Raw genomic sequence first — 27,374 nt, forward strand, 5'->3', positions numbered from 1 at the left:
TGTTACACAGTCTTGATATATTTGATGCTATAGCATATGAAGTTATATTTAAATATTTCAAAGAAAAAGACACTATGGTAACTACTATTAAGTCGGGTTATTTGGAGGTGAAGCACTAGGTTGCTGAAAGTGTTATGCTTTAACCTGTATTGTTATGTTGTTATGCCCCCTTTTATCTCATCCTTTCCCTTATTCATTAAAAAATCATTTAATTTTTTTAAAAAAATATATCAACCAATAAAAAATGCTCCTGGTTCTGAAGGGAAAAAGAAACCCTTTACAACTGTTGGTTAGAGAGTAGATTAGTACAAACACTGTGGAAATCAGTGTGGAGATTCCTCAAAAAATTAGGATTAGAGGTCCCATTCAACCCAGGTATTCCCCTTCTGTGTATCTTCCCAGGATTGAAAAACATTACACCACAGTGACATATGTGAAACCATAAGGTTCAAAATATACAATAGTCACTGTGAAATGGAAGGAAACTGTTCAATAAAAAGCAGAAACTAAGACAGGGGAAAAGAGAAAGGATAGAAGGGAAAAGAAAAAAATGCAAATTACTTATACCATTAGTGTCACTTCACTAAATAGGAAAGGTTGTGCTAATATTGATTGAAGAAATTTTTATGCCCATATTTTTTAGTTGAGTGACTAAGATAATGTTGTGTAATTTATCAACAATTGTTACTTTTTCATTATTTTGTTGTGAAAATTTGTTTTACTTTTTCTTCTTAATATTAACAAATAAAGTAATAAATTTAATAAAAAAATAAATTTGGGGGGGTATGATTTTTTTGAGTTCTTTATAAGTTCTCTATAGTAATCCTTTGAGCAAACATTTTCTCCAATATTGTGGACTGTCTCTTCACTCTGTTGGTGATTTCTCTTGTGCAAAAGGGTGAGATCAATAGGATAAGATGTTGATTCTTTGTGATAGTTTCTATACAATTAGGGTTTTGTTAATAAACTCTTTGCCTACATCTATGTCTTCAAGACTTTTATGTACTCTGTCTTTCATCAGATTTAATGTTTCTGGTTTTTTTTTGTTTGTTTGTTTTTTGTTTTTTGGTACCAGGGATCAAATTCATGAGCTCATGCTTGCCAGGCAGGCGCTCATGCCGCTGAGCTAAATCCCCGGCCCTAATGTTTCTGTTTTAGCAGTAATATCTTTTTTTTTTTTTTTTTTAATCGGTACCAGGGATCGAACTCAGGGCTGCGCACTTGCAAGGCAGGCTCTTATGCTGCTGAGCTAAACCCCCAGCCCCAGCAGTAATATCTTTGATCTATTCCAATTTTAGCTTAGGACACACTGAAAGACATGGGTCCAGTTTTAATCTTTGGCATGTGTAGAGCCAGTTTTTCCAGCACCATTTATTAAAGAGGCTAACTCTCTTCCAGTGAATGTATTGGGCACCTTGGTCAAAGATAAGGTGGCTTAGTGTGTCTGCAGTTGTTTCTGCATCTTCTAATCTGTTTCATTGATCTTTGGGCCTGTTTTTTTTGTCAGTACCACACTTTTTTTTTTTTTATCACAGTAGCTTTATAGTATAATTTTAAGTCAGGGATTATGATGCCCCCTGTCTTATATTTGTTGCTCAGGATTGCCTTTGCTATTCTAGGTCTCTTCTAGTTCCAGATGAATTTTCAGATTGTTTTCTCTAATTCTATGAGATATACTATAGGAATTTTGATTGGGGTTGCACTGAATCTGTATAACAGTTTTGGAAGTATGACCATTTTCACTCTATTGGTTCTTCCTACTCAAGAACATGGGATATCTCTCCATTTTCTAGTATCTTCTTCAATTTCCTTTTTTAGAGTACTGTAGTTTTCAATGTACCTCCTTTGTTATACTGATTCCTAGATATTTCATTTTTTTTAGTGCTACTGTAAAAGGTATTGTTTCCCTGATTTCTCTCTCAGTGAGTTTGTCATTCGTGTCCAGGAAGGCTATTGCTGATTTTTGAGTGTTGACTTTGTAACCAGCTACGTCACTGAATTTGCCTATTAAATCTAGAAGTCTTTTTTTTTTTTTTTTCGTTTTTATCGGTACCAGGGATTGAACTCATGACTGCCTGCTTGCAAGGCAGGCGCTTATGCTGCTAAATCCCCAGCCCCAAATCTAGAAGTCTTTTAGTGGAGTCTTTGGGGTCTTATAAGTAGAGTATCATGTCATCTGCAAATAACAATAGTTCAACTTCTTCCTTTCCTGTCTTTATTTCTTTCTTTTGTCTAATTGCTCCAGCTAAAGTTTCCAGGACTATGTTGTATAAGAGTGGAGACAGTGTACACCTTTGTCTTGTTCTTGATTTTAGATAATTTTCAGTTTTTGTCCATTTAGTATGATGTTGGCTCTTGGTTTGTCATAGATGGCTCTTGTCAGGTTGAGAGAAAGACCATCTGTTCCAGTTTTCTGTAGGGTTTTTTTTTTTTTTTTTTTTTTGTCATGAATGGGTGCTGGACTTTGTCAAAAGCTTTTTCTGCATCTATTGAGATGATCATACGATTTTTGTCCCTGAGTCTGTTAATACTGTATATTAAATTTATGGATTTAAGTATGTTGAACCAACCCTGCATCCCTGGGATGAATCCCACTTGATCATAGTGTATAATCTTTTTGATGATTTGCCACATTGTTTGCCAGTCTCTTCTTGAGGATTTTTGCATCTATGTTCTTTATGGAGATTGGCCTGTAATTCTCTTTTTTAGTTGGTTCCTTCTCCAATTTTGGTATGCTCACTTCCAGAAATAAATTTGGGAGTATTGCTTCTCTTTAAATTTCATTAAAGTGTTTGAGAAGTAATGGTGTTGAGTTTTCCATAAATTCTTGTAGAATTCAGCAGTAAGTCCATTAGGGCCTGGGCTTTTCTTTGTTGGTAGGTTTTTTCTTCCAGTTTTAACCATTCATCTTTACTGATAAAATAGGCTCCTATGCCAATGCATACGCTCAGACATAAATGTAAAGTTCCATAAAACAAAAAAGTGGGGTGGAAAACTGTTCTAAAAACAAAGTGTATGTATTTCAACATCCAAGATCTTAAAATTTAAGCAAGAAGGCCAAGAATAAATTAACTTACTTATTTAAAAAAATCATTCATCAAATAAATGTTTTATAACAGAGCTGCCTCAATGAACAGCCTCAGACTTAATCTCAACTGTGTAGCTTATTTTCTTTAATTTTTCCTTGGGATAAAACTATTTGAATGAATATGCCCTTTAATTAAGGGAAATTTTCCTTAAAACCTGTAGAAATTTTTTAAAATTTTATTTTGAAAGTATACAACAGAACAAGACAGAATAAAGCCAACTAAGATTGTACAGTGAAATTAGTACAGAACTTCACAGCAAAAACCTGTAGAAATTTTAAAAGTATCATTTATTTATAAAATATCAATTAAGGCCTCTGAATGAGAAAAGAAATCTAATATTTGGGCTATTAGCCATTTTTGTTTTGTTTTGTTTTTGTTTTTGGTATTCAGGATTGAACTCATGACCTTGTGCTTGCCAGGCAGGCACTTAAGCCGCTAAGCTAAATCCCCAGCCCTGTTAGCCATTTTTTAATCGGCCTTTTTTTAATCACCTCAAATTTAAAATAGAAAATCTTTGAAATAGCCTGGTGTGGTGGTTCACGCCTGTAATCCCAGCACTTGGGACGCTGAAACATGAGGATCATTGTGAGGTCGAGACCAGCCTAGGCTATAAAGTGAGCTCAAGGCCAGCCTGAACTGCATAGAGAGACCCTGCCTCAAAAAGAAAAAAAAAGAAAAAAAAATCTTTGAAGTGAAAAGCAGTTTTGAATTTTACCATTGTATGAAATAATACATAAATATTACAAGAAGTAGGGACTAGGGATTTAGCTCAGCGGCATAAGCGCCTGCCTTGGAAGCAGGCAGTCATGAGTTAGATCCCCGGTACCGATAAAAAGGAAAAAAACAAAAAAAAAAATTACAAGAAGTAATATTTCTTTAACAAATTATATACGTGGAAGTAGAACTTTCTATTTGTACAATTTTAATATGAACTTAATATAAATGAGTATAATATAATCATATTTGATACTCTTTAATATGCTCACTACATATAATCATATAATCATTTGGTACTCTTTCTATACTCACTACAAAATAAGAAAACTTTAGGTGTTTTTTTTTTTTTTTTTTTTGAGATGGGATATCACTATACAGTTCAGGCTGGCTTTGAGCTCACTTTGTGCCTAGGCTGGTATCGACCCCACAACGATCCTCCTGTCTCAGCCTCCCAAGTTCTGGGATTACAGGCGTCCACCATGCCCAGCTAAAACTTTAGGTCTTGGGCTGTTGATTTAGCTCAGCGGCATAAGCACCTGCCTTTCAAGCAGGCGGTCGTGAGTTTGATCCCAGTACCGATAAAAAACCTAGGTCTTAATTGGTGTTAAAGCACACATATCTGGTATCTTAAAAATTCATACATTGTACATTTGATTTTTTTGTTACATTTGATTTTTAAAAAAAAACAAAAGAAAATAAATACTTGTAAATCCATAGAAAGGTCAGAAATCCAAATGAAAGGTCACAAGAAAAACCTTACAGGTTATGAGTATCAGATGAAGTTTAAAAATACACCCAAAATATTTTTCTGAAGTTTGACTACTTTTTGTGTCTCAAGAGTAATTAAGAAGTTGGAGGTTTTTGTCATGATCACATTGATGAAAAAAAAAGAAGTTGGAGGTTTAGCTCAGTGTCATAAGAGCCTGCTGGCAAATGCAATGCTGTGAGTTTGATCCCCAGCATATGCATACACACACAAAAAGTAGTTAACAAAAAAGGGGACTTTCATGAACCAGAGAAATTCTGAATTTTATCTTGAAAGTTTCCATACCTAGCTTTCTATGTCAAACAGTTTAACTCTGTTAGCTAAATGAACCATATAATCTCCTTAAATAGGTGTAGACCAGAGAAGAAAAAAAATCTAATTTTCATAATGTCTGGGGAACCAAAATTTATTCTTTTTTTTTTTTTTTGTCTTTTTCTTTTTTTATCGGTACCAGGGATCGAACTCACGACTGACTGCCTGCTTGCAAGGCAGGCGCTTATGCCACTGAGCTAAATCCCCAGCCCCCAAAATTTATTCTTTCAAAGAAGTAGTTTAACCTACTAAGTATATCTATTATTTGATCTTCTTTCTCAGAAAGTAATTATTCCTTCTCTTTCACTCCTGAAATGTTTCATACATTTCAGCATGTTTTAGACAACTGAATGTTGGTAGGTTTTTAATTATATCTTTAATTTCATTGATTGATATTGATTTATTTAGGATTTTTATATTCTCTTTATTCAGTTTTGGTAATGCATATAGGAATGTCTATTTCTTTTGCATTTTCCATCTTATTAGAATACAAGTTTTCAAAGTAAGTATAGATGATTTCCTGGATTTCTGCAGGGTCCATTGTGAATTCATGCTTTTCATTCCTAATTGCGTGCATTTGGTCTTTTCTCTCTCTCTTTTTTTTATAAGGGTTTGTTGATATTAGTTAATCTTTTAAAGAGCCAACTCTTCAATTCATTGATTCTTTGTATTGTTTTTTAGTTTCCAATGCATTAATTTCTGCTCTCATCTTTTTTTTTTTGTCTTTTTTTCTTTTTATCGGTACTGGGGATTGAACTCACGACTGCCTGCTTGCAAGACAGGTGCTTATGCCACCGAGCTAAATTCCCAGCCCCTCTGCTCTCATCTTTATAATTTCCTTCTTTGTACAAGCTTTTGGCTGTCCTGCTCTTCTTTTTCTAGAAGTTTGAGGTTCATCACTAAGTTGTTTATTTGCACTTGCTCTGTTTTCCTGATATGGGTATTTACTGCTGTACATTTCCTTCTTAGGATTGCTTTCATTGTGTCCCATAAGTCCTGTACATTGTATTTTCATTATCACACAGTTGTAAAGACTGTGTAATTTCTTCTTTAATCCGTAACCTATTGATTGTTCAAGAGGTTGCTATTTAATTTCAATGTGTTTATGAAGTTTTTGTGGTTTCTGTTCATATTGATTTCAAATTTTATTGTGCTATGGCCCGATAATATGCATAAGATAACTTTGATTCCTTTGCATTTACTTATGCATGTTCTATGAGCTAGTATGTACTCTATTTGGAGAACATCACATGCACAATTTAGAAGAATGTATATTCTGATGTTGTAGTGTAGAGCATTCTTACATCTACTAAATCCATTTGTTCAAAAAATTTTTTCAGTTCTAATATTTCAGTTGTTTTTTTGTCTAATTGATCTATTTGTGACAGTGGGCTATTTAGATACCCCAATTTAATAGTGCTTATTTGGTCTTTCCTGCCCATTTATATAGCTCAGTGGCACAGCACTTGCTTGGCAAGCATGAGGTCCTGAGTTTGATTCCCGGTAACCCCCCAAATTTGTTTTATATACTTGGATACACTGGTATTTGTTGCATATATATTTATGATTGTTATCTCTTCCTCTTGGATTGTTTCCTTTCCAAAGATGTAGTGACCTTCTTTGTCTCTCTTAACCAGTCTTGGTTTGAAATCTAGCTTGCCTGCAAATAGAATAGCTGCGCCTATTTTTTCCAGGTCGCTGTCACATAGAGTATTGTTTTATGTACTTTTGACATACAACCTATTAATTTCTTTTTGAATTAAATGCGTATCTTGTATAGGCATATTGTTGGGTCTTGTTTCTTTTTTCTTTCTTTCTTTCTTACTTTTTTTTTTTTTTTTTTTGATACTGGGGCTCAAACTCATGACCTTGTGCTTGCCAGGCAGGCACTTGCTTATGCCACTGAGCTAAATCCCCAGCCCTAGATCTTACTTCTTCTTCTTCTTCTTCTTTTTTTTTTTTTTTTTTTTTTTTTTTTGGATCTTACTTCTTGATCCATTCTTCCAGTTTGTTTCTTTTGCCTGGTGAATTGAGACTATTAACATTGTTATAACTGGAATGTATTGACTTATCATATTATTTTTCTGTCGTTGGCTCCTTTTTTCTCTCCATTTGCTTTGCCTGGTGGATTCATTCTGGTGTGGTTCACAGAGGTGTAGTCCTTGTTATCTCTTTCTAAAATGACTTTTAGAACATTTTGGAGTGCTGGTTTGATGGTAGTATAACTTTTTTTGTGGGGTATGGGTACTGTAAATCAAACTCATGACCTTCCGTTTGGCAGGCAGGTGCTGTGTCATTGAGCTATATCCTCAGATTCTGTTTGCTAGTAATGTATCTTATTTCTCCATCAATTTTGAAAGATAGTTTTGAAGGGTACGTTAATCTGATTTGAAAATTGTTTTCCTTTAGGGCTTGAAATACTTCACTCCAAGCTCTCTTTGACTTGAGAGTTTGTGTTGAGAAGTTATGATTCTCATGGGCTTTCCTGTACAGGTGATTTCTTTTCTCTAGTAGCTTTTACATTTGATTTTAGGCAAAAGTTTGAGAAGTGATCTAGCAGCTTTCAATATTATTTTGTGTTGAATTTCTGGATTTTTTTTTTTTCGTACTAGGGATTGAACTCACGACCTTCCAATTGCCAGCGGGCATTTATTCCTGCTGAGCTAAATCTCTGCCAGGAATCTTAACTACTATATCTTGCTGTAGATTTTTTTGATCATGGCTAATTATAATCTATATGCCTAACTTGTCTGTATGTCAAATTCTTTTTCCCTATTAGGGAAGTTTTCTGCCATGACATCTCTGAACAAGTGTTTTATATCATTTGTGCTATCTCCTGCCTTTCATTAATTCCAGTTAATCTAATTTATTCTTCTTTGCGTCATCTAGCTGTCGCTGGATTGATTTTTTTGTGGTCTCTTGCTACTATCTTTTTTTTGTACCGGGGATCAAACTTACAACCTTGTGCTTGCCAGGCAGGCACTTATGCCACTGAGCTAAATCCTCAGCCTTCACTTGCTATTTTTAAGAAATGTTTCTTTTCATGATCACTAACCCAAAGTTTAGCTTTTCTTTTCTTTTTCTTTTTTTTTTTTTTAGCTTAGTTTTTCTATCTGAGATTCTGTCCTGACACTGGTTTGTTCTGCTGCAGATACGTTCAATGGATTTTTAGCCTCCTGGATATCTGCTTTAATAAGTTTTAGGAATTCCATTTCTTTCTCATGTTGGGCATTCATGGTTTCCATCATTTTCCTTAGCTGTTCTTTTCTCATTTGTAATCTATATCTGCTCTTGAGTCACTAAGCATGCTTTTCATTGTGGGTACCATCTCTGTCTAAGAAATTGTTTTGCATTTGACTTTTTTCTAGAGCCTCATTCATTTGCTTTGCTGTTACCACTTCAAAGAGGCCAGATGGGGCTGGGGATTTAGCTCAGCGGCATAAGTGCCTGCCTTGCAAGCAGGCAGTCGTGAGTTCGATCCTTGGTACCAATAAAAAGCAAAAAGACAAAAAAAAAAAAAAAAAAAAAAGAGGCCAGATGGGTAGCTTTTGGATTGCCTCACCTCATTGTCCTCTGGGTTTACCTTTGGCAAACTGAATTTCTGGGGTTTCTCAAGTGTCTTTTCTTTCTTTTTTCTTTAAGTTTAATTCCTGGTTTGATGCTTGCAAATTGCCTATCATGAGTAGCTTTTTTGCTATTATTTTGCACCTGTAGGAAATAACTACTTCTCAGAGATATCTTCTAGGTATAGCTGGATTTTGGGTTTTGAGTCTGTTGCAAGATCCTTCCTCTTTGGGCTCAGGGGTATAGTTTAGGGGCACAGTGCCTGCCTGGCAAGCACGAGGTTCTGAGTTCAATTCTTGATTTCAAAAAAAAAAAAATTCTACTTCAATTTATTGGAGTTGAGAAGTTGCTATCTTTTTGGCCCAGCCCCTGGTTCTTTGGCACTGGATCACAGTATTTTCTAAGTCCCTTAGGCAATCTCTCTCTTGGTATATCAGGAAGAACAGCAGGTTTAAAATAATTATGTTACTTTGGCTAAAGTGATACAATTAGCAAGAGTAATACAGCAAATATAGCCTAGAAAATGACAAACTAAGGTAACAATTTGTCACCTTTAACTGTATGAACTGGATTTGTGGTTATAAAACAAAATGTAAATTAAACTAGAAAATTGTATGAAGTAAATAAGCCCTCAATATGCCCTCAGGGGAGAAAATTTTAAAAGACTTATGGGAAAAATGTAAACAACTAGAAGAGAGCCTGGGGATTTAGCTCAGTGGGATAAGTCTGTGCCTGGAAAGCACAAGACTGTGAGTTCGATCCCTAGTACCAAAAAAAAGGAGGAAGAGATTAGAAGCGGAGTAAAGGAAGATCACCCACACTTTGGGAAACTGGTGCAGAAGACAGGAAGGATGAGAAGGAAAAATGGAAGAAAAAAAAAAAAGAGAGCCACCAAAAACAAAAACTAGAAACTATGTGCACACTCACATAAAAAGATCAAATAAGAACCTTCACCACTCCCAAATACCACTTCAAGGTTTATCAACCTCTTGACATAGCCTCCAGATCCACACTGATTTACCCCAGGAAGCCAACAGTAGCTTTACAACAGGGTAGTGGAATCATAGTAAGTATTCTATACATAGTATATTGTCTTTCACGCAACATAATTGAGATTTTTCATAGTGTGTTATTAAGTCTTTTTTATTACTTGTAGTTTTCTATTGTAGGATATTTTATATTGTAGGATATAGCAGGACTTCTGCTCTTTTGAAACCACACACCAATCAAGCTTCTATCAGGTTTTTGTCTCTACCACACCACTGAAAGTGCACCTGCAAAGATCAATTCTCACTTGTTAAAAAAAAAAAATCCTTACTCATCTTCCTTGCCTCAGCAATGGCAAGTCAATTTGATCCCCACCATGCACCCCCTCCCCCCGCAATTTGGGATTAACCCAGGGGCTTTACGTTGAGTTACATCTCCAGCCATTTTATTATTTTTGTTTGCTATGTAGCTCACTCTGTCCTGGACCTCACAGTAATCTTCCTGCCTCAGCCTCACAAATGCTGGGATCAGATATGTGCCACCACATTCAATCCCAAACCCTTTAAAACTTTGAGGCAGGCTCTTGCTAAATTCCCCAAACTAGATGCAAACTTGCCGTCTTTCTGCCTCAGCCTCCTGAGTGCTGGCATGATTCCTGCTCTCTCTGCATGGTTTCCTGGGGGGCCTCTGGAGCACCCTCTGCTTTGGGCTCCCTTCTCGGTGTAGGATTAGTGTGCTCTGGCGCTTGGCATCACTCTTGTCACCTCGTTGCCTTTCCTGGTCAGTTGCAGTCTGAGCTCTTTTTTTTGTTTTGTTTTGTTTTTTTTTTGAGACAGGGTCTCTCTATGCAGTTCAGGCTGGCCTTGAGCTCACTTTGTAGCCCAAGATGGGGTCTCGAACTCGCAACGATCCTCCTGCCTCAGCTTCCAGTCTGAGCTCATTTCACTCTCATTTCGTCTACACTCGCTGGTAAGCCCGTCCCGTAGACTTTCTGGATCGTCTCAAACCCCAAGGCAGAGTTGGGGACTCCTCCTGGGTACCCTGCCATCTCCGCCCACAGACAACTGTCTGCCTGGCTCCATCCTGCAGTGTCCTAGGTCTGCACCCCCACGTGATCTTAGTGCCTTCCGCCCTGGAATCCCACTCTGCCCACCTGGTTCCCGTTCCCAAGCCCGAGCCAGGTCCTAGTCCTTAGCTACCTGGTCGCTGCCCTTCCACAGCATTGTCATATCTAGGTGGCAGAGACTCCATTTTACGCAAATACTAGGTGATGAATGAGGACTGTGCTGCGCAGCTGGGTGCGGCTTACATTGCAGTGGGGACAGCTAGGCTACAAAAGTGCTGGGTAACCACAGCGGACTGTTAGGAATTTTAAAAACTTTTTTTTTTTTTTTGGTCTTTTCCCTTTTTATCGGTACCAGGGATCGAACTCACGACTGCCTGCTTGCAAGGCAGGCACTTATGCCACTGAGCTAAATCCCCAGCCCCGAATTTTAAAAACTTTTAACCGCGCACCGTGGAGGGGGCGGAATCTCATTGGTCACTGTGAGCCTAGAGGCGGGGCTGCGCATGCCTAGATAGTCTCCACTGACAAGGCGGGAATTCTGGAAGGACGATCCAACAAGGTGACTCCAGGTTGGCACGTGAGGACCAGTGGAGGTGGGGGCTCACAGAATGTGGGGAGAGGCCCGGAAACCGAGTGGAAAAGTTGGGGAGCCAAACAGGGCCTTGGGGAACAGGCGAGGCATTTCTGGGGACCTCGAGGCATTTCCAGGAATTTAGGCATTAGGGACCACGTCCTCTTCTTTTTTGAAGCTGCAGTTTGAGTAGAGTTAATGGGACCACGAAATGAGGAGGAGCTGCTTTTCCTTCAGTGGAGAAGCGGGACTCCTGAGGTATCAGTCCCAGCCTCAAGAGGACGTGGAGTGGGTGCAGGCCGTGCCCTCACCTACCCCCTGCCTACAAGGCACCTACCAGCTCCTCTCACCTTCCTTTAGCGGGGCCTGGGCAGGAAATGGAAGGAGAGCCCTCCCCTGCTGGGTGTGAGTGCAGTGTTTAAATCGTCCTTCATCTTGGGAGGAGGGATGAGACATGTGCCCTCTGAGGGGATTTAAGTAGATGGTACTTCCGGTTCAACCGGAAGTGAAAATTCCCTCAGGTAGCGTGAATTAGCTACACGCTCAAAAACAACATGAGCCAGAGTCCATTAAGCCCTGGACACTCCTTCGTGAAGGGAAGAGTACTTATCACAGTTGGTTTAAAAATGAGGGTATAGGGGCTGGAGATTTAGCTCAGCGGCATAAGCGCCTGCCTTGCAAGCAGGCAGTCATGAGTTGGATCCCTGGTACCGATAAAAAGGAAAAAGACAAAAAAAAAAAAAAAAAAGAAAGAAAAAAAAAGAAAATTGAGGGTATAATTACGATTTCTTTCAAAGATCTTCCTAAGAGTCTAGTGTGGTGGTGCACACTTGTGATCCGAGCATTAGGGAAGCTGAAGCAGGAGGGTCACTGTGAGTTTGAGGCTAGCTTGCTCTACATAGTTGGAGGGGACCCTATCCCAACTGCCCCTCCATCCCCCCCAAAAAGCTTCCTAAGAGTTGAGGGTGATGGTATAAGCTTATAATTTAAGCACTCAGGAGGCTGAGGCAAAGAAGTAGTCAGGAATTTGAGCCTATTTTGTGCTACATAGTGAGTTCAAGGCCAACCTAAGCTACATAGTGAGACTCAAAATCCTAAAAATAGGTTAGATTCTTAAACTCTGGTTAGCAGTATTCCTCCCTTATCCATTGCTTTCTGTAGCTTCATTTACCCATGGTTATCGCAACCCAAAAATATTAAATGGAAAATTCCAAAATTAGCAATTCGTGTGAAGTATGTGCCATTCAAAATATCATGATAAAATCTCCTGCTGTCCTGCTTCAGCTTGTGTCCTGGGCAGCACAAATCATTGTTTTGTCCAGGGTATCTAAACTGTATGTGATACCCACCCACTAATCACTTTATCCGAGTTCCTTTGGTTATTAGATAAACTGTCATATTATCTAAGTGCTTGTGATCAAGTAACCCTTATTTCACTTGGTAATGGTCACAGAGTGCAAGCATAATAATGTTGGGAATTGAGATATACAAAGAAAAATTTTAAAGTGCTCCTTGAAAGTGCCAAGATGATCCAACTGGGTCTGGTGATATGGAACTGTATTCTCAGCACTCAGAAGACTGAAACAGAAGGATCACTGTGAATCTGAGGCCAGTGAAGTGAGATCAAGGTCAGCCTGAACTGCATAGCAAAACTCTGTCTCAAAAAGATAAAAAAAAAAAAAAAGTGCCAAGATGACAGTTTCCAATTTAAGAAAAAAAATTGTATTTCTGAGGTTGCTAAGATCCATGATAAGAAAACTTTTATCCATTAAATTGTGAAGAAAATAAAAGCAACTTACATTAATTATTACTGTCATTCCTTAAAATGCAAAAGTTATAGTTAGGTGGTAAGATGGAAAAGGCAGTATATTATAGGGCTTGGTATGATATGTTTTTTCAGCAATCTGCTAAAAGTCTAAGAAAATAACCCATTGGGATAAGAGGAAACTATTATTGTCTAATGCCCAAGTCATGGACTATAAATTACTCTCCTTTGGCAACATAAACAGATATGAAAGGTGATAGAGGATAGACATATTAATCTAGGTATAGAATAATGACATTAAACAATGGACTTTTTTTTTGCTTTTGAGAGAGGGGTCTCACTGTATAATGCAAGCTGATTTTGAACTTGTGATCCTCCTGTCTGAATCTCCCAGGGTCCTGGGATTACAGGCACGTGCCATTACACCTGGCTTTTTATTTTTGATATGAGATCTTGCTATATTGCCCAGGCTGGCCTGGAACTCCTGTGATCCTGAGCTCAACTCAACCTGCTGGGTTTCTGGGAACTATAGGTGTGAATGGTAGTGCCTGTAAGAAGTCAGTACTGATCCAAGGATTTAGAATGTAATTGGGTGTAGGCCAATGGGAAAGTACCTGCTTAGCCCTGGGTTCAATGTCCAGTATCAAAAAAAGCCTTGTATGCTTTAAATTTTAGGTAGTTTGCTCCATTGTTTCTCTTGTTCTAATCTAATTCCCAAGTTTTTTACTCACTTAAAGCTAACTGTTTTCTGATATGTGCCTGACATGATTTCTAGCTTCTGGAAGATAAAGCAGTGAAGAAAAAAGCAGCCGTATCCTGAAAGAGCCTAATATTATATTCTAGTAAGCATGGATATGTGTACAGTGACAGAAGGCAAAGATAAATTAATAAGATACTGTATATACTGTGTTGGAATGATAATTTGCTGTGGAAAAAAATAAAGCAAGAGGGGCTGGGGATTTAGCTCAGTGGCATAAGCGCCTGCCTTGCAAGCAGGCAGTCGTGAGTTCAATCCCCGGTACCGATAAAAAGGAAAAAGACAAAAATAAATAAATAAATAAAGCAAGAGAGTCATAATTTAAGAGAACACCTGAAAAAAGTGGGGTGACCTGTGATGCTGATAGTTGACAAAGAAGTGTACCAAATCAAGGGCGCTGCGTACACAGGGACGTGAAACCAGTGTGTGCTCAGCACAGGAAGGAGCTAAGGAAAGGTATGGAGAGAGGTGTAGATGAAAAAGGGGCAAGGTTAGGGCGGATGGCAGAATACCCTGGAATTGTGAGAACTCTGGGTTGTATTTTCAGTAGGGTAGAGGGGTTGAGAGTCTGAGGAAAGGGAGGATATAATCTGATTCAGGGTTACCATACCTCTGATTATAGAGAAGACATTGAAATGGGTCACAGGGATTGCCTGTTTTGGCCTCTTGTCTCTTTACAGGAACTGTAGAATCAATGATATCCACAAACTAATTTGCTAGAATTCTTTTTATCAGAATTGCACTGAATTTGTAGATCGGATTGGGAAGAAATGATCTGTCAGTAATTTTGAATCTTCTTGTTCATCAATACAAGTCTCCACATGTTAGTTTTTCTTTGATTTATATCATCAGCATTTTATAGTTTTCCTCACATGTATCTGATGCTTTTTCTTTTCTTTCTTTTTTTTTTTTTTGAGACAGAATCTCACTATGTAGTTTAGGCTAGACTTAACTCACTATGCAGCCCAGGCTGGCTTTGAATTTGTGGCAGTCCTCTTGCCTCAGCCTCCCCAGTGCTGGAATCTCAGGTGTATGCCACCACATCCAGCCTTGATGGAAATTTTGTAAGATTTATACTTAAGTAGCCAGCTATGGTGGTGCATGCTTGTAATCTCAGCTCTTGGGAGGCTGAGGCAGGAGGATTGCAGCAAGTTTGAAGCCAACCTAGGCTACATAGTGAGTTCAAGACCAGCCTGAACTACATAGCAAGACCCTGTCTCAAAAAACAGAGAAGAAGGGCTGGGAATTTACCTCAGTGGCATAACTGCCTACGTTGCAAGTGTGTGGTCATGAGTTTGATCTGGGTACAAAAAAAAAAAACCCACAACAGAAGTTACATATGTTTTTTGGGGGGGTGCTAATATATGTGTTGCTGTATTTAATTTCTAATTGTGTTTATTCATACTAGTATGTAAGAAGTAAATGACTTTGTATTTTTTTTTTTTTGAGACAGGGTCTCACTCTGCAGTTCAGGCTGGCCTTGAACTTGCAGCAGTCCTTCTGCCTCAGCCTCCCAAGTGCTGGGAGTACATGTGTGAGCCACCACACCCAGCTGTGACTTCATATTCTTTTTGTCCTGTAACCTTGCTATAATCACTTATCAGTTCTAGGAATATTTTCTTGATTCTTTTATTTTCAACATAAAAGATAGTTTTCTTTCTTCCTTCCCAGTATGTGTATCTTTTATTTATTTATTTTTGTTTCTTTTATTTAAGCCTGCCTTATTCCTGATCTTAGCAGGATAGCATCTAGTTCCTCACTGTAAGTACAATGTCAAGCTGGGTATGGTGGCACCGTAAGTACAATGTCAGCAGGATGGCGGGGTCAGTATCAGGCTGAGCTACACAGCAAGTTGGAAGTTCCTGCATCTCAAACAAGCAAGTGAGCAGTGTGAGCTCTAGGTTTGTCGTGGATGTTTTTCATCAAGCTGAAGTTCCCCTTTCTTACTAGTTTCCTATGACTTTCTATTATGACTTAGTGTTGAATTTTGTCAAACGCTTTTTCAGCAACAATTGATATGATTGTATGATTTTTCTTCTTTTTTTAAGAGTAGGAAAATTTATTGGAGAAAAGGAATGGGGAATAGGATTGGGGAAATAGCTTCTGAGAGATAGGAGGGGTTGCCAACAAGCCCACCTCTCAGAGGAAGTTTCTTTTTTTGTCTTTTTTCCTTTTTATCGGTACCAGGGATCGAACTCACGACCACCTGCTTGCAAGACAGGTGCTTATGCTGCTGAGCTAAATCCCTAGCCCCTTCAGAGGAAGTTTCATAGAACAAAATCTGAGGTGAGTACAATGTGACTCAAAATTATGATCAACCAATAATATTGCAAGCATAGTTGCTCAGGTAACATTGATGTAATAGTAGCAAGGATTCATGGGTGACATCCTTAACATTGGTGGATAATCTATAATTTAGTCTTATCTTCAGTCTTAGTAGTGTTAGTCTCAGTCTTAGTTGGTAGGAGAGGATGGCCCACTCCTTATAAAATAGTGGGAATTCTCAAAAGGCTGTTACCAATAACCCCAAACCTCCAGGTTCAACCCTTAGGGGTAAGTGTGTAGAACTAGCCATTACAGCTTTAATCTTCAGATGCCCTTCCAGCCACAGTCCTAATGCATTCTCATCTTTTGTACTTACTTCCTCAGGGCAGGCCCTATCTGACTGTATTTCCACCTAATTTAGCTGTTTATAATATTTTCCCTTCTGAAGGGGTGTCCCTAACTGTGGTTAGGGGAGAGGGGCTATCATTTCCTTCTAACTGTTTTGAGCTGAGAACGGTCATTATAGTGGAAACTATAGTCAGGGACCTTCTCCAGAGAGCTAATCTAATGGGCCTTAGAAGTCATACTGTAGTTTAGCAATTATGAACCCTTTACAAGTTTAATCTGGTGGATCCTGGGAAAGGAGCCTAGCACATTTGTTGTTGGTTCCATCTGCATGATCTCTTAGAGTCTAGCTGCCTTTCCTTCCAGATACCTCATGTGTTCTCCAAGATGCATAGGGGGTATGCTAGATGTCAGATATATTGAGTTTATGTCCCCTGAAGTAGAAAAATGAATTTTAAGGAACAGCAGACATTAAGAGTAGGAAAATTTATTAAAGAAAAGAAATGGAGAATAGGAATGGGGGAATAGGGAACAGGAATAAGTCCTGAGAGAAAGGAGGGCTCCGCATGGGTTGCCCCTTTCTCCTATTGATGTGGATTATATTAATTGGTTTTTGAATGTTGAAACAGCCTTGAGTGCTTGAAATAAATCCCACTTTGTTGAGCTATATGATTCTTTTTATAAATCTAAATGATTTATAAAGTAGAATAAATGATTCTACTTGCTTGTATTTTGTTAAGGACTTTGAATGTCTGTGATTTTCCTGTAATGTTGCTGCATAGTTTGGTAGAATACTGGCCTCTTAGAATGATTTAGGAAATGTTTTTTCTGACTCTGTTTATTGGAATGGATTGTAAAGAATTATCATAGGCTAGGCGCAGCACACCTGTAATCCCAGTACTCAGGGAGTATGAGGCAAGAGGATCACTATGAGTTCAAGGCCGGCCTGAACTGCATAGCAAGACCCTGTAAGAAAAACATAATAATTTCGTTAAATGTTTGATAGAATCCGACCTTTCATGTGTGCGTTTGTGTATGTGTGCACATATGTCTGTTTTGTGTGTATATTTGTGTATTTTTTTTTTCATTTTATTTAAGGAGAAAAAGAAAAAAAACAAAAAGGGTACAAGTAATACAGAATTTCAAAAAAAATAAACAGTAGGAAATCACTAGTTAATAGTTACATATTGTTGTCTTAGAAATAGTTATTCAAGTTACAAAATTAAAGCATATAAAGTAGACATTCAAACAGTGAGACTGCAAACAGTTCTGTTCAATGATCCAACAAAAACTCAGTAATATGGTTATCTATCTTATACGCTTAAATACACATGCAGTTATATCCTTTAGAGCACTTTCTTTTCCTCTCTTTTTTACAATGACAATTACACATTTTGGGTTTTATTACTCTCACAGTTCTTATTACTTTTTTTGAAGAGAGTAAAACCAAATGTGACATATCAGAACAGAGTCAGTCAAATCAAAACGATGGACATAATAGATAATGTAAAAACAAAATACAAGGTGATCAACAATAGTTACCATACTGCCTCTTGCTATCTTAAGAAGAATTGCCTATATCATCAGTTATAATAAAATTGAACAAAACAGTAAAGAATAAAACCAAAACATTGGAGACATAACAGGACTTTAAAAGAAGATAATAGTCAACCAGAATGGGCGTGATAATGAATCTTATTGTCTTCACAGTTGTTGTCTATACTTTCGAACTTGGTACTATCAAGCTAAGCAAAATAGGGAAAAATCAGTCAAAATAAGATGGTGAGGGCAATACAAGGTTTCAAATCAAGTTAATAGGAAATCAAAGTAGATTACTATAATGTTTCCTGCTATTTTTAATTTATTTTTCCCTTAATTAAAAAGATAAAAATAAAAAAGTAAATAACTTAAAAAAGGAGATTGAGATAAAAGAGGGCATAACAACAAAACAGTGCAGGTCATTTAAGCAAAATAGTGTTTCACCACAAGATATCCTGACATAAGGGCCAGAGGTTTAGCTCAGTGGCATAAGCGCCTGCCTGGCAAGTGCGAGTTCATGAGTTCAATCCCTGGTACCGCAAAAAAAAGAAGAAGAAGAAAAAAAAGATATCCTGACATAAAAGTAGGTTACCATAGTGTCTCTTTCCTTGAAATCTTTGAGTATAACTTCGTATACTGTAGCACCAAACATATCCAGACAATGTAAAACCATTCAAGAGAATGACATTATGACAGGGTATTTAGAGCCAACTAACAGAAAATGAACAATGGTTTCTGTATAATCTCCTTGTCTATAAAAGTTTTTGCTTATATTATCACATATAATAAAATCCTATAAGATACAACCTGTTAAGACCGATGGAGATAGAAGAATAAAAGCTTGATGGGACTTCAAAACAAGATGATACTAAATCAGCACTAGCTATTATGATGTCTTGTTTTCTCCAAAATAGCTGTTCCTACCTTCTAATCTTCTCTGCCTCATTTCTGTTGAGCTCTTTTTCTGTTGTTTGTTGTCAGTTTGTCTTCTTCATTTCTCTTTCTGCTCCATTCATTGTGGCCTCTCTGCCACTATTTCTGGAATCTTGGTATTTTCCTTTTTTAGAATATCCTGCAGTATTCTCTGTAGAGTTGAATTAGTGGTTGCAAATTCCCCTAGTTCCTCTTTATCCTGGAAGCACTTTGTTTTTCCATCAATTTCCAGGGACAATTGTGCAGGCTATATCAATCTTGGCTGGAGGTTATTATCTTTCAAAGCTTGAATTATTTCCCCCCACACTCTTCATGATTTGATGGTTTGTGCCAAGAAGTCTGCTGTAATTCTGATGGGTGTTCCCTTGTAAGTGATCTGTTTCTTGTCTCTGATGGCTTTTAATATTCTGTTCTTATATTGGATTTCTGGAATTTTGATTATTATATACCTGGGTGTAGCTCTGTTTGGGTTGTAGGTGGTTGGGGCCTGTATGCCTCATACATCTGAGTATCTTTACCTTTTGCTAAATTAGGGAAATTCTCTTGGATTATTTCTGTGAATAGCTTTTGTAGTCCATTTGTTTGTGTCCCTATTTCTTTTATGTTCTTAATTCTTAAGTTATAGATCCTCTTACCATCTTCTAGCCTTTGTATTATTGTTGTTTGTTTTCTTGTTATTTTAAAGAAGTTTTTCATTTTATGCTCCAACATTACAAATCTGCCCTCCAGTTCAGATAATCTATCCTTAGTTTCTTTCAAGCTGTTATGCCAGCTTTTGATAGAGTTTTTAGTTTCCCAGTAATCTCTTTGAACCTGCTTCACGTATTCTATGTTTTCTCTATTTTCTCCATCAAACAATTCTCCCCTTTTTTTCTGTTCTTCTATTCCACTATCTGTTTTTTCTTGGGTGGTGCTTAGCATTTCCCTAACTATTCTATTTATATCTTGCTTTAGGTCATTAATAACTTCATTTTTAAACTGGTCTATGAGGCTCTGGAGATAATGCTTTATGTCTATTGGTGCTGTGTCTGATATTGCATGTTTCTCAGGATTGGGGACCAAGGACCCTTTCTTGTTGCTCCCTCTTCGCATATTTTTTGTTCCTTCCATACAAGTGTATGTAGGAGGCCCAGTTTCTTTCTTTGTCGGTTACAGTTTGTTTGAATTGCACAGGCTAGGTGTTCCTGCCCACTGCAGTGTACTAGGGAGACACAGACCTGGGTAGCCTATGCTTGGCGCACCCCTCCAGGTAAACCTACTGAAGGCTTCACTGCTAGGGTGCACCTCCAGGGGCTGGGACCTGGTTTGGGCTAGCCTACTGGGTCTTAAGTCAGCGCTGACACCCAGGCCAGGCACTCCCCACCAATCCTGCTTGAGGGGAATATGCGACTAAGGACACTGCAGCATCCTGTTCCAGCTAGTCTTCCTGGTCCTAGTATGTCCTTTGCTGAAGCCTCCTACTCTATGGAAGGGTGCCCAATCTGCTCACTCACTGCAGGTCGATGTAGGGCTCCTGGCCAGTCCCACTTTCAACTCCATTCGCCACTTCCCACTCTCAGAGCTTTTGCACCTCTCTCCTTTCGGTGCCAATTGGGATGCATCAGTGGCTGCCGGAAATTCAAATCGCGGCTTCCAGTGGCACAGGCTCCAGCTTCTGCACTGAGACCTTATCTGTTCCTGTTATAGCACCAGGATTGCATTTCCAGTTGGTTTCTCTTAGTTTAGTTCGTTCCTGGGTCGGCAGGGTATATCTCCCCTTGCTTAGGACTTCTCGCCCTGCACCATTCCTGGATTTTAAGTGGGATATCTCAGAGAACCTCCGTAGCTTTGCTATCTATCCGCCATGTTTTCCCGGAAGTCATCATAGTGAATCTTATTGTCAAACTTGGTATTATCAAGCAAAACAGAATAGAGTAAAATCAGTAAAAACAAGATGGTAAGAGCAATACAGGGTTTCAAATCAAGTTAGTAGGAAATCAAAGTGGGTTATTATAATATATCCTGCTATTTTGTGTTTTTATTTTTTGAGACCTTTTCACTATGTAAACTAGTTTGGCCTTGAACTCACAGTGATCCTTGTGCTTCAACCTCTTGAGTGTTTGGATTACAGGTATATATCACCCAACCAGGCGTGTAGCTAGTTTTTGTTTGTTTGTTTGTTTGTTTTTGAGACAAGGTCTCAAAAAATCTTAAAAACCTGTGATATTTAGTTTCAATCCTCTGGGAATGTTATTTACACTAAGGTGAATGAGAGAGTCTGTATAAATTACTCATTTGAATTGAGAGCAATTAAATGTGAATAGTCCTCAGAGATCATGAATTTATTAGAAAATGGCAAAGCCACATTCTCTGAGAAAATAATTTTAAAAAGGCTAATAATAATTACCAGTGTTCATTCCAACTGTTTGGTTTTGTTTTTCTGAAAGACTAGGAATTGAGGCCAGGGCCTTTGTAGTGAGCCACATCCCCAGCCTTTTTTTTTTTTTTTTTTTAACACAGTGTCTCATTATGCAGTTTGAGCTGACCTTGAACTCACTTTGTAGCCCAGGCTGGTCTGGAATTTGCCGTGATCTTTCTGCCTCAACCTCTCAAGTACTAGGATTACAGTCCTGTGGCACCATGCCCAGCCCCATGCTTCTTTTTAAAAAGTTTTTTAAAACAAGATATTGCTGAATTGCTCAGGTGGAACACGAACTAGCAAGCCTCCTGAAACTGACAAGTTTCCCAGAATGTTGGGATTGTAGGCATGCACTATCATGTCTGACTGGTGTTTATGTGTTTTATTTTGTTGTTGTTGCTTTCACACATGCTAAACAGGTACTTCATCACTGAATCACTCATGTTCATATTCTTGAATTCCTATCTCTGTTCTTTAAGAAAGCTATTATCCTTTTGTTCTCATTTAATGAAGAAACTGAGGTTCCAAAAAGTGGGCTAGCTTCACTCAGTTTATAAATTCAAGAGTCAGGATCTGAACCTTCATCTGGTGGCTTTTAAAGCTTTTGGCTGAGTGTGGAGGTGCCCACCTCTAATCCCAGCACTTGGGAGGCGGAGGCAAGAAAAACATGAGTTCAAGCCAACCTGAACTACGTATCAAGATCCTGTCTCAAAAATAAATAAATAAATGAATAAGAAATTTTTAAAATGCAAGCAAGCAAGTTAGCTAGCCATATGGTTTCAATATATTGCCTTGATACTAACAATGGAAGACATTCAGAACAGCTTGGTCTTGGAAAATACCAAAAGTACCTGGAAAGTACCTAAAACAGTCAATGTTAAGAAACAGAGGACTGAGGATTTAGCTTAGCATTATAAGCGCCTGCCTGGCAAGCATGAAGTCGTGATTTTGATCTCCGGTACCAAAAAAAAGAAAGAAAGAAACAGAACATAGTGTGCTTTAAACAGTAGGACTTTGATACAGGGCTGACCTTGTTTAGAACCTCTTTGTCAGCCCATCATAGTTGTGCATGCCTATAATTCCAGTACTCTGGGAGACTGAGGCAGCAGGGTCTAATGTTTAAGCTCAACCTGTGTAAAATAATGATTTACTGAGACCTTGTCCCAAACTTAATTAATTTGAGATAGGGCCTTGGTGTGTAGGGCATGCTAACCTTGAACTTTAAGTCCTCCTGCCTCAACCTCCTGAATAGTTGGATTATAAGCATTCACAGCATACACATTCTTAATTAATATTCTTTCTTTTTAATTCTTCTTAATTAGTGTTCTTTCTCATAGAGAAAATCGTAAGAAATGAGCTTTAATGTCTGGAATATCAAAGAGATGCTCAGTATTCCTTCAGGCTCTGGGTAAGTTTTCTGGTTATGTTCTGTGTTATTGAAGGGGGCCTTAAGATTGTATAGAGACTGGGTGGGGATATAGTTCAGTAGCACAAGCACCTACCTGGCAAGCTGATGATTCTAAGTTTGATCTCCAGTACCAAAAAAAAAAAAAAAAAAGACACATACACAGAAAGTTTTTGCTGGGCATGGTGACTCATGTTGTAACCCCAGTACTTGGGAGGCTGAGGCAGGTGGATCCTTGCTGGGCTACAAAGTAAACTCAAGGTCATTCTGAACTGCATAGCAAGACTCTGTCTCAAAAATAAAATAAATAAATTAGAGTCACAGAGAAAAGGTCGCCTTCCTATTAGTTTATACTAATACAGATACCCCATACTGACTCTTTTCCATCTTCTATGTCATTGCTGGTCCTTCCTGTGCTTGTCATTTTCATTCTGCCCATTTCCTGGTAGGGAGTCACTTCCACTTTGTGTTAACAGTAATAAATATATTCTAGCACTAGGTTTACAGACCATACCTATGAAAATCATACATGGTCCAACACGGAACATCTGACCACCAGTTGGGCAACTCTACTGAATAGTAAAAAGCAAAATCAGATCAGTGTTCACTTATGAGTCTGACTGAATAGTGGAATGCGTAGGTGTTGTGGGGATAAGAGCCACTTATTGACAAGGCCCACTCCAAAAAAAAAGACAGTGCCCACTCCATTGCCCTTCTGAGTAATTTAATTGGTGTCTGTCCACCTCCAGTATGTCTGTTACTGCTAATTTGGAGGATACTCCCCCACTAGTGTACATTTCAGAGTATTCTAATTGCTTTTGGTATGCTTGTGGCATTATTAGGTAGTTCTTTTCCTCCCTAACACTTTTCTGAAGAAAAATATTAATTGATAAAAACCTAGAACACCTTCTCTTTATTTCTCCAAAAGAAAAAAGTGTTTACAGGAGATACAAATTAGAGAAAAATCCTTGTTTAATTCCAAGTTGTAGCTGGGCATAGTGGTGCATTCCTGTAATCCCAGCACTCTAGGAGGCTGAGGCAGAAGGGTCACCATGAGTTCAAGGCCAGCCTGTGCTATATATAGTGAGTTCAAGGCCAGCCTGAACTGCACAGTGACACCCCATCTCAAGAAAAAGAAAAGAGAAAGAAAAAGAAAACCTCAAATTCCAGGTTATTGGTTCCAGACATAAATCTCATATTATTTAAGTAGACTTATGGAACTTTTAGTTTTTTTCTAGCCTAGTTAATTTTGCTATTTTGAGCATGATTATGCAACCCATATTACAAAATACATGTGAAGCCCATTTAGCTAATCTGAAGAAAAGGTTCTATGAGTAAAAATAATTGCCTTTGTACTGAACTATTGAGTTTCTTTTAGTTTTATTAATATTTGCTTACAACAATATATGTTGACTTTTTGTTTGTATTGATAAAATGAACTTTTCTTTAACTTAGAGTATGTATTTACATACTAGTTTAAATTACATATTTGAAAATAGTGATTTGTAGGTAGATCCGTATCATTCATGCAAACCTTTTATTCTCAGGTTATTCAATAGCATTAAATAATGGAAATTGCCATTGAGATACCTTTTTTGTTAGGGTTTTTTTTGTTTTGTTTTGTTTTGTTTTGTTTTTTGAGACTGTCTCATTGTGCAGCCCAGTCCTTGGACTCATTATGTAATCCAGGCTGGCCTTGAACTCATGGCAATCCTCCTACCTCAACCTGAGTACTGAAATTAGAGATGTGAGTCACTTGGCTGAGATACCTTTTTTTCTCCTCTGGTTTTGGTTTGGATTTTGGATTTTCAAGACAGGGACTCACTTTGTAGTTCAGGTTGGCCTTGAACTTACTATGTGGCCCAGGCTGGTCTCAAACTCATGGTAATCTTACCTCACTCGGCCTCCTGAGTACAGGGATGTGCCACCACACCAGGCTGGGATATCTTTTCATCAAATTTTAAAAAAAAGTTCTTGGCAGTTTTAGGGATTGAGCCAAGGCTTTTATACTAATCTGTACTCCCAGGCCTTCCCCACCCCCTTTTTTGAAAAAAATCTTTCTAAATTGCCCAGCTGAACTCAAACCTGTGGTCCTTCCTTCATACCCAATGTTTAAAGACTGACAGGGGCCAGGGATATAGCTCAGTGGTGCAGCACCTGCCTTAACTATCTTAGGTCCTATGTTCGATTCCCAGTATTAAAAAAAGGAAAAAACCCTGACATAAAGGCCAAAGGGATTTAGAAATTATCAAAATATATTTTATTCATGTACAAATATAATAAATGAAACCCACTATTCTGTATAACTAATATACACTAAAAAAAAAAAAGACTGGCATAGATCTCCAAGGAAAGCATAGATGCACATATTTAAAGCAAGAAAAGACATGACATTAAAAGATGAAAAGGAATAACACCTGTAACAAAATTTTGTTTTGTTCTGTTTTTGATAGTTGAGACAGGATCTCAATATATAGCTTAGGTTGAGCTTGAACTGGCAATCCTCCTGCCTCAGCTTCCTGAGTTCTATGATCTCAAGTGTGTACCACCATGCCCAGTTTTCAAAAATATTTTTCTTAAATATTCCTGTGCATAGAGTGGAGTTGTTTATATGCTTCTCTGTGGACAAAGCCTGTCTGCTCAGGCTGCTGTAACAAAATAGGCTAAACGTGAGAAATTTATTTTCCCATAGTTCCTGAGTCTGGGCTCAGGGCACCAACTTGGTTGGTTTCTCATGAGGCCTGTATTCCTGGCTTACAGGCCGACCTCTTTCATTATGTATCTTTTCATAACTGAGACAGAAACCATGGTGTACTGTAGTGTGTGAGGGGGGGGAATTCTGAGCGTTTCTTAGCTATCTGATGTCTTTTTTTTTTTTTTAAGAGGACATTGATCCTATCATACCCTCAGAATCTCATTTAAACCTAAGTACTTTCCAAAGGCCCCACATCTAAATACCTTCACTTTGGGAAGGTTGGGTTTCAACATATAAATCTGAGGGGGATACGACAGCCCACAGCAAGACTTAGCTTGCATTTATTCCAAATGGTTCCTTCTCTCTCTCCAGTCCTATTGCCTTCTGCATAAGCACACACTTTTGAGAAAGTTAGTGTGTGTCCTTCTCCTTCATCTTCTATACACTCAGTATATTTGTTCAGTGTAAATAATGTTGGTTTAAAAATTCACAAAAATAAGCTGGGCATGGGAGAGCAGGCCTAAATCTGGAGGCTAAGGTAAGAGGATCACAAGTTCAAGGCCAGCATGTACTACACAAGATCCTTCCTCAAACAACAAAAATTCACATAAAAGATGTATGATAGGGCCACGGATTTAGCTCAGCAGTATAAGTACTTGTGTGGCAAGCACAAAGTTGTGAGTTTGCTTCCTGATACCAAAAAAAATATATATATATAAATATATATGATAGAGCTTGTTTGATTTTTAATTTGTTTACATACAAAATTGTTTTTCATACATAAATATGTGATTATATATAATTCTAGTTTATTGTTTCTATTATAGCAACTAAATGTATATTCCATATTTTATCTATCTAGTCCCTCAATAATGAACTAATATATCTTTTAAAAGCAGATATTCTTTTAATTCCTAAAAATTTTTATGAACTTTAATATCTAGAATGATATTATGGCCCAGAATGCTACAATACAAGAAGTAATAGTGTCAGTTTTTTCTGTTTGAATTTTCATTTGGTGGTTCCAAGGTCTTTATATTAAAAATATGTGGCATTTAAAATTTTCCTGCTGCCAGGCGTGGTTGTGCACCCTGTACTCTCAGCTCTGGAGAGACTGAAGTAGGAGGATCACTGTGGGTTTTAGGCCAGCCTGCACTATATAAAGAGACCCTGTCTCAAAACAAAGCAAAACAAAAAAGTGTGGGGGTAGGGTGGGGTGAGGTGTGTGTGTGTGGGGGGGGTATTTGTGGGTAATACTGGCAGTACATTGGGGTCTTAAAGGTCAGAACAAGCTAGCATTCTGCCCAGAATATTCTGAAAGTGTGAATTATGAATTATATTTGTTCAAGATATTAGCCTACTTATGTGTGTGTATATATATATATATATGTTATTTTTCGTAATTTCAGGACCGCTAAGTCATCTAACTGGAATAATAACAATCAGACTGATTATTCTGCTCTCAGTGATTCCCAGTTCCTCTTTGGATCTCAGTTTTGTCCGGAGAATTCAGAGACCCTGTCAGCACCCTTAGACTTAGGTGCTCACTTGAGACATCCAAAGCAGTTGCACCAAAATTCTCTGGACGTGAGTCTGATTTCTAGAATTTCTCTACATGTATTTCATAGTTATTATGGAGATAAGCTATGAAGAAGAATATTCTGTTGGAATATATTTTATTTTATTTTATTTTATTTTTTTTTTTTTTTTGAGACAGTTTTTCACTATGCTGTTCAGGCTGGCTTTGAACTCACTTTGTAGCCCAGGCTGCTCTTGAACTCACAATGATCCTCTTGTCTCAGCCTCCTGAATATATTCCTACCTGGAATATATTTTAGAATTGTACGTTTATAATGACTACCACCCTGAATCATAAGTTGTTTTATTGTCAATCCATTTGATGTGGTAGTCTGAAGTGAAAAAAAAAATTTGTAGTTTATCCTCCTACCAAAACAATATAGACTATTGTTGGTCTGTTGAATGCTTCTAGAGAAAAATGAGTATCATTTCCTAAGTCTAGTCATACTATAGTTTGTGAAAATTTCACAAGGGAAATAGTTTACATAAAATAGGGGTTAATGGGGCTGGGGATTTAGCTCAGCGGCATAAGCACCTGCCTTGCAAGCAGGTGGTCGTGAGTTTGATCCCCGGTACCAATAAAAAGATAAAAAATAAAATAAAATAAAATAGGGGTTAACTG

The 27,374-nt window shown here is 37.9% G+C and overlaps 1 protein-coding gene across 2 annotated transcripts in view; it reads left to right on the forward strand.

Annotated features, from left to right (window-relative positions):
* The first annotated feature begins 15,638 nt into the window (after window positions 1-15,638).
* Window positions 15,639-27,374, forward strand: part of Iho1 (interactor of HORMAD1 1) — a 28,719-nt gene continuing 16,983 nt past the window's right edge. Inside the window, exons 1-3 of one of the 2 annotated variants that reach the window (XM_063248843.1) lie at window positions 15,639-15,880; window positions 22,397-22,482; window positions 26,584-26,761. In XM_063248843.1, the coding sequence (XP_063104913.1) occupies window positions 22,427-22,482; window positions 26,584-26,761 (234 nt within the window). In that variant the 5' untranslated portion in view covers window positions 15,639-15,880; window positions 22,397-22,426. The remainder of the gene's footprint in view (window positions 15,881-22,396; window positions 22,483-26,583; window positions 26,762-27,374) is intronic. The other variant, XM_023560153.2, reaches the window with a different exon arrangement.

The sequence above is a fragment of the Cavia porcellus genome, unplaced genomic scaffold (assembly GCF_034190915.1).
Source record: "Cavia porcellus strain 051 isolate PalLab524CR breed Dunkin Hartley unplaced genomic scaffold, mCavPor4.1 scaffold_5, whole genome shotgun sequence".
Taxonomy (NCBI): domain Eukaryota; kingdom Metazoa; phylum Chordata; class Mammalia; order Rodentia; family Caviidae; genus Cavia; species Cavia porcellus.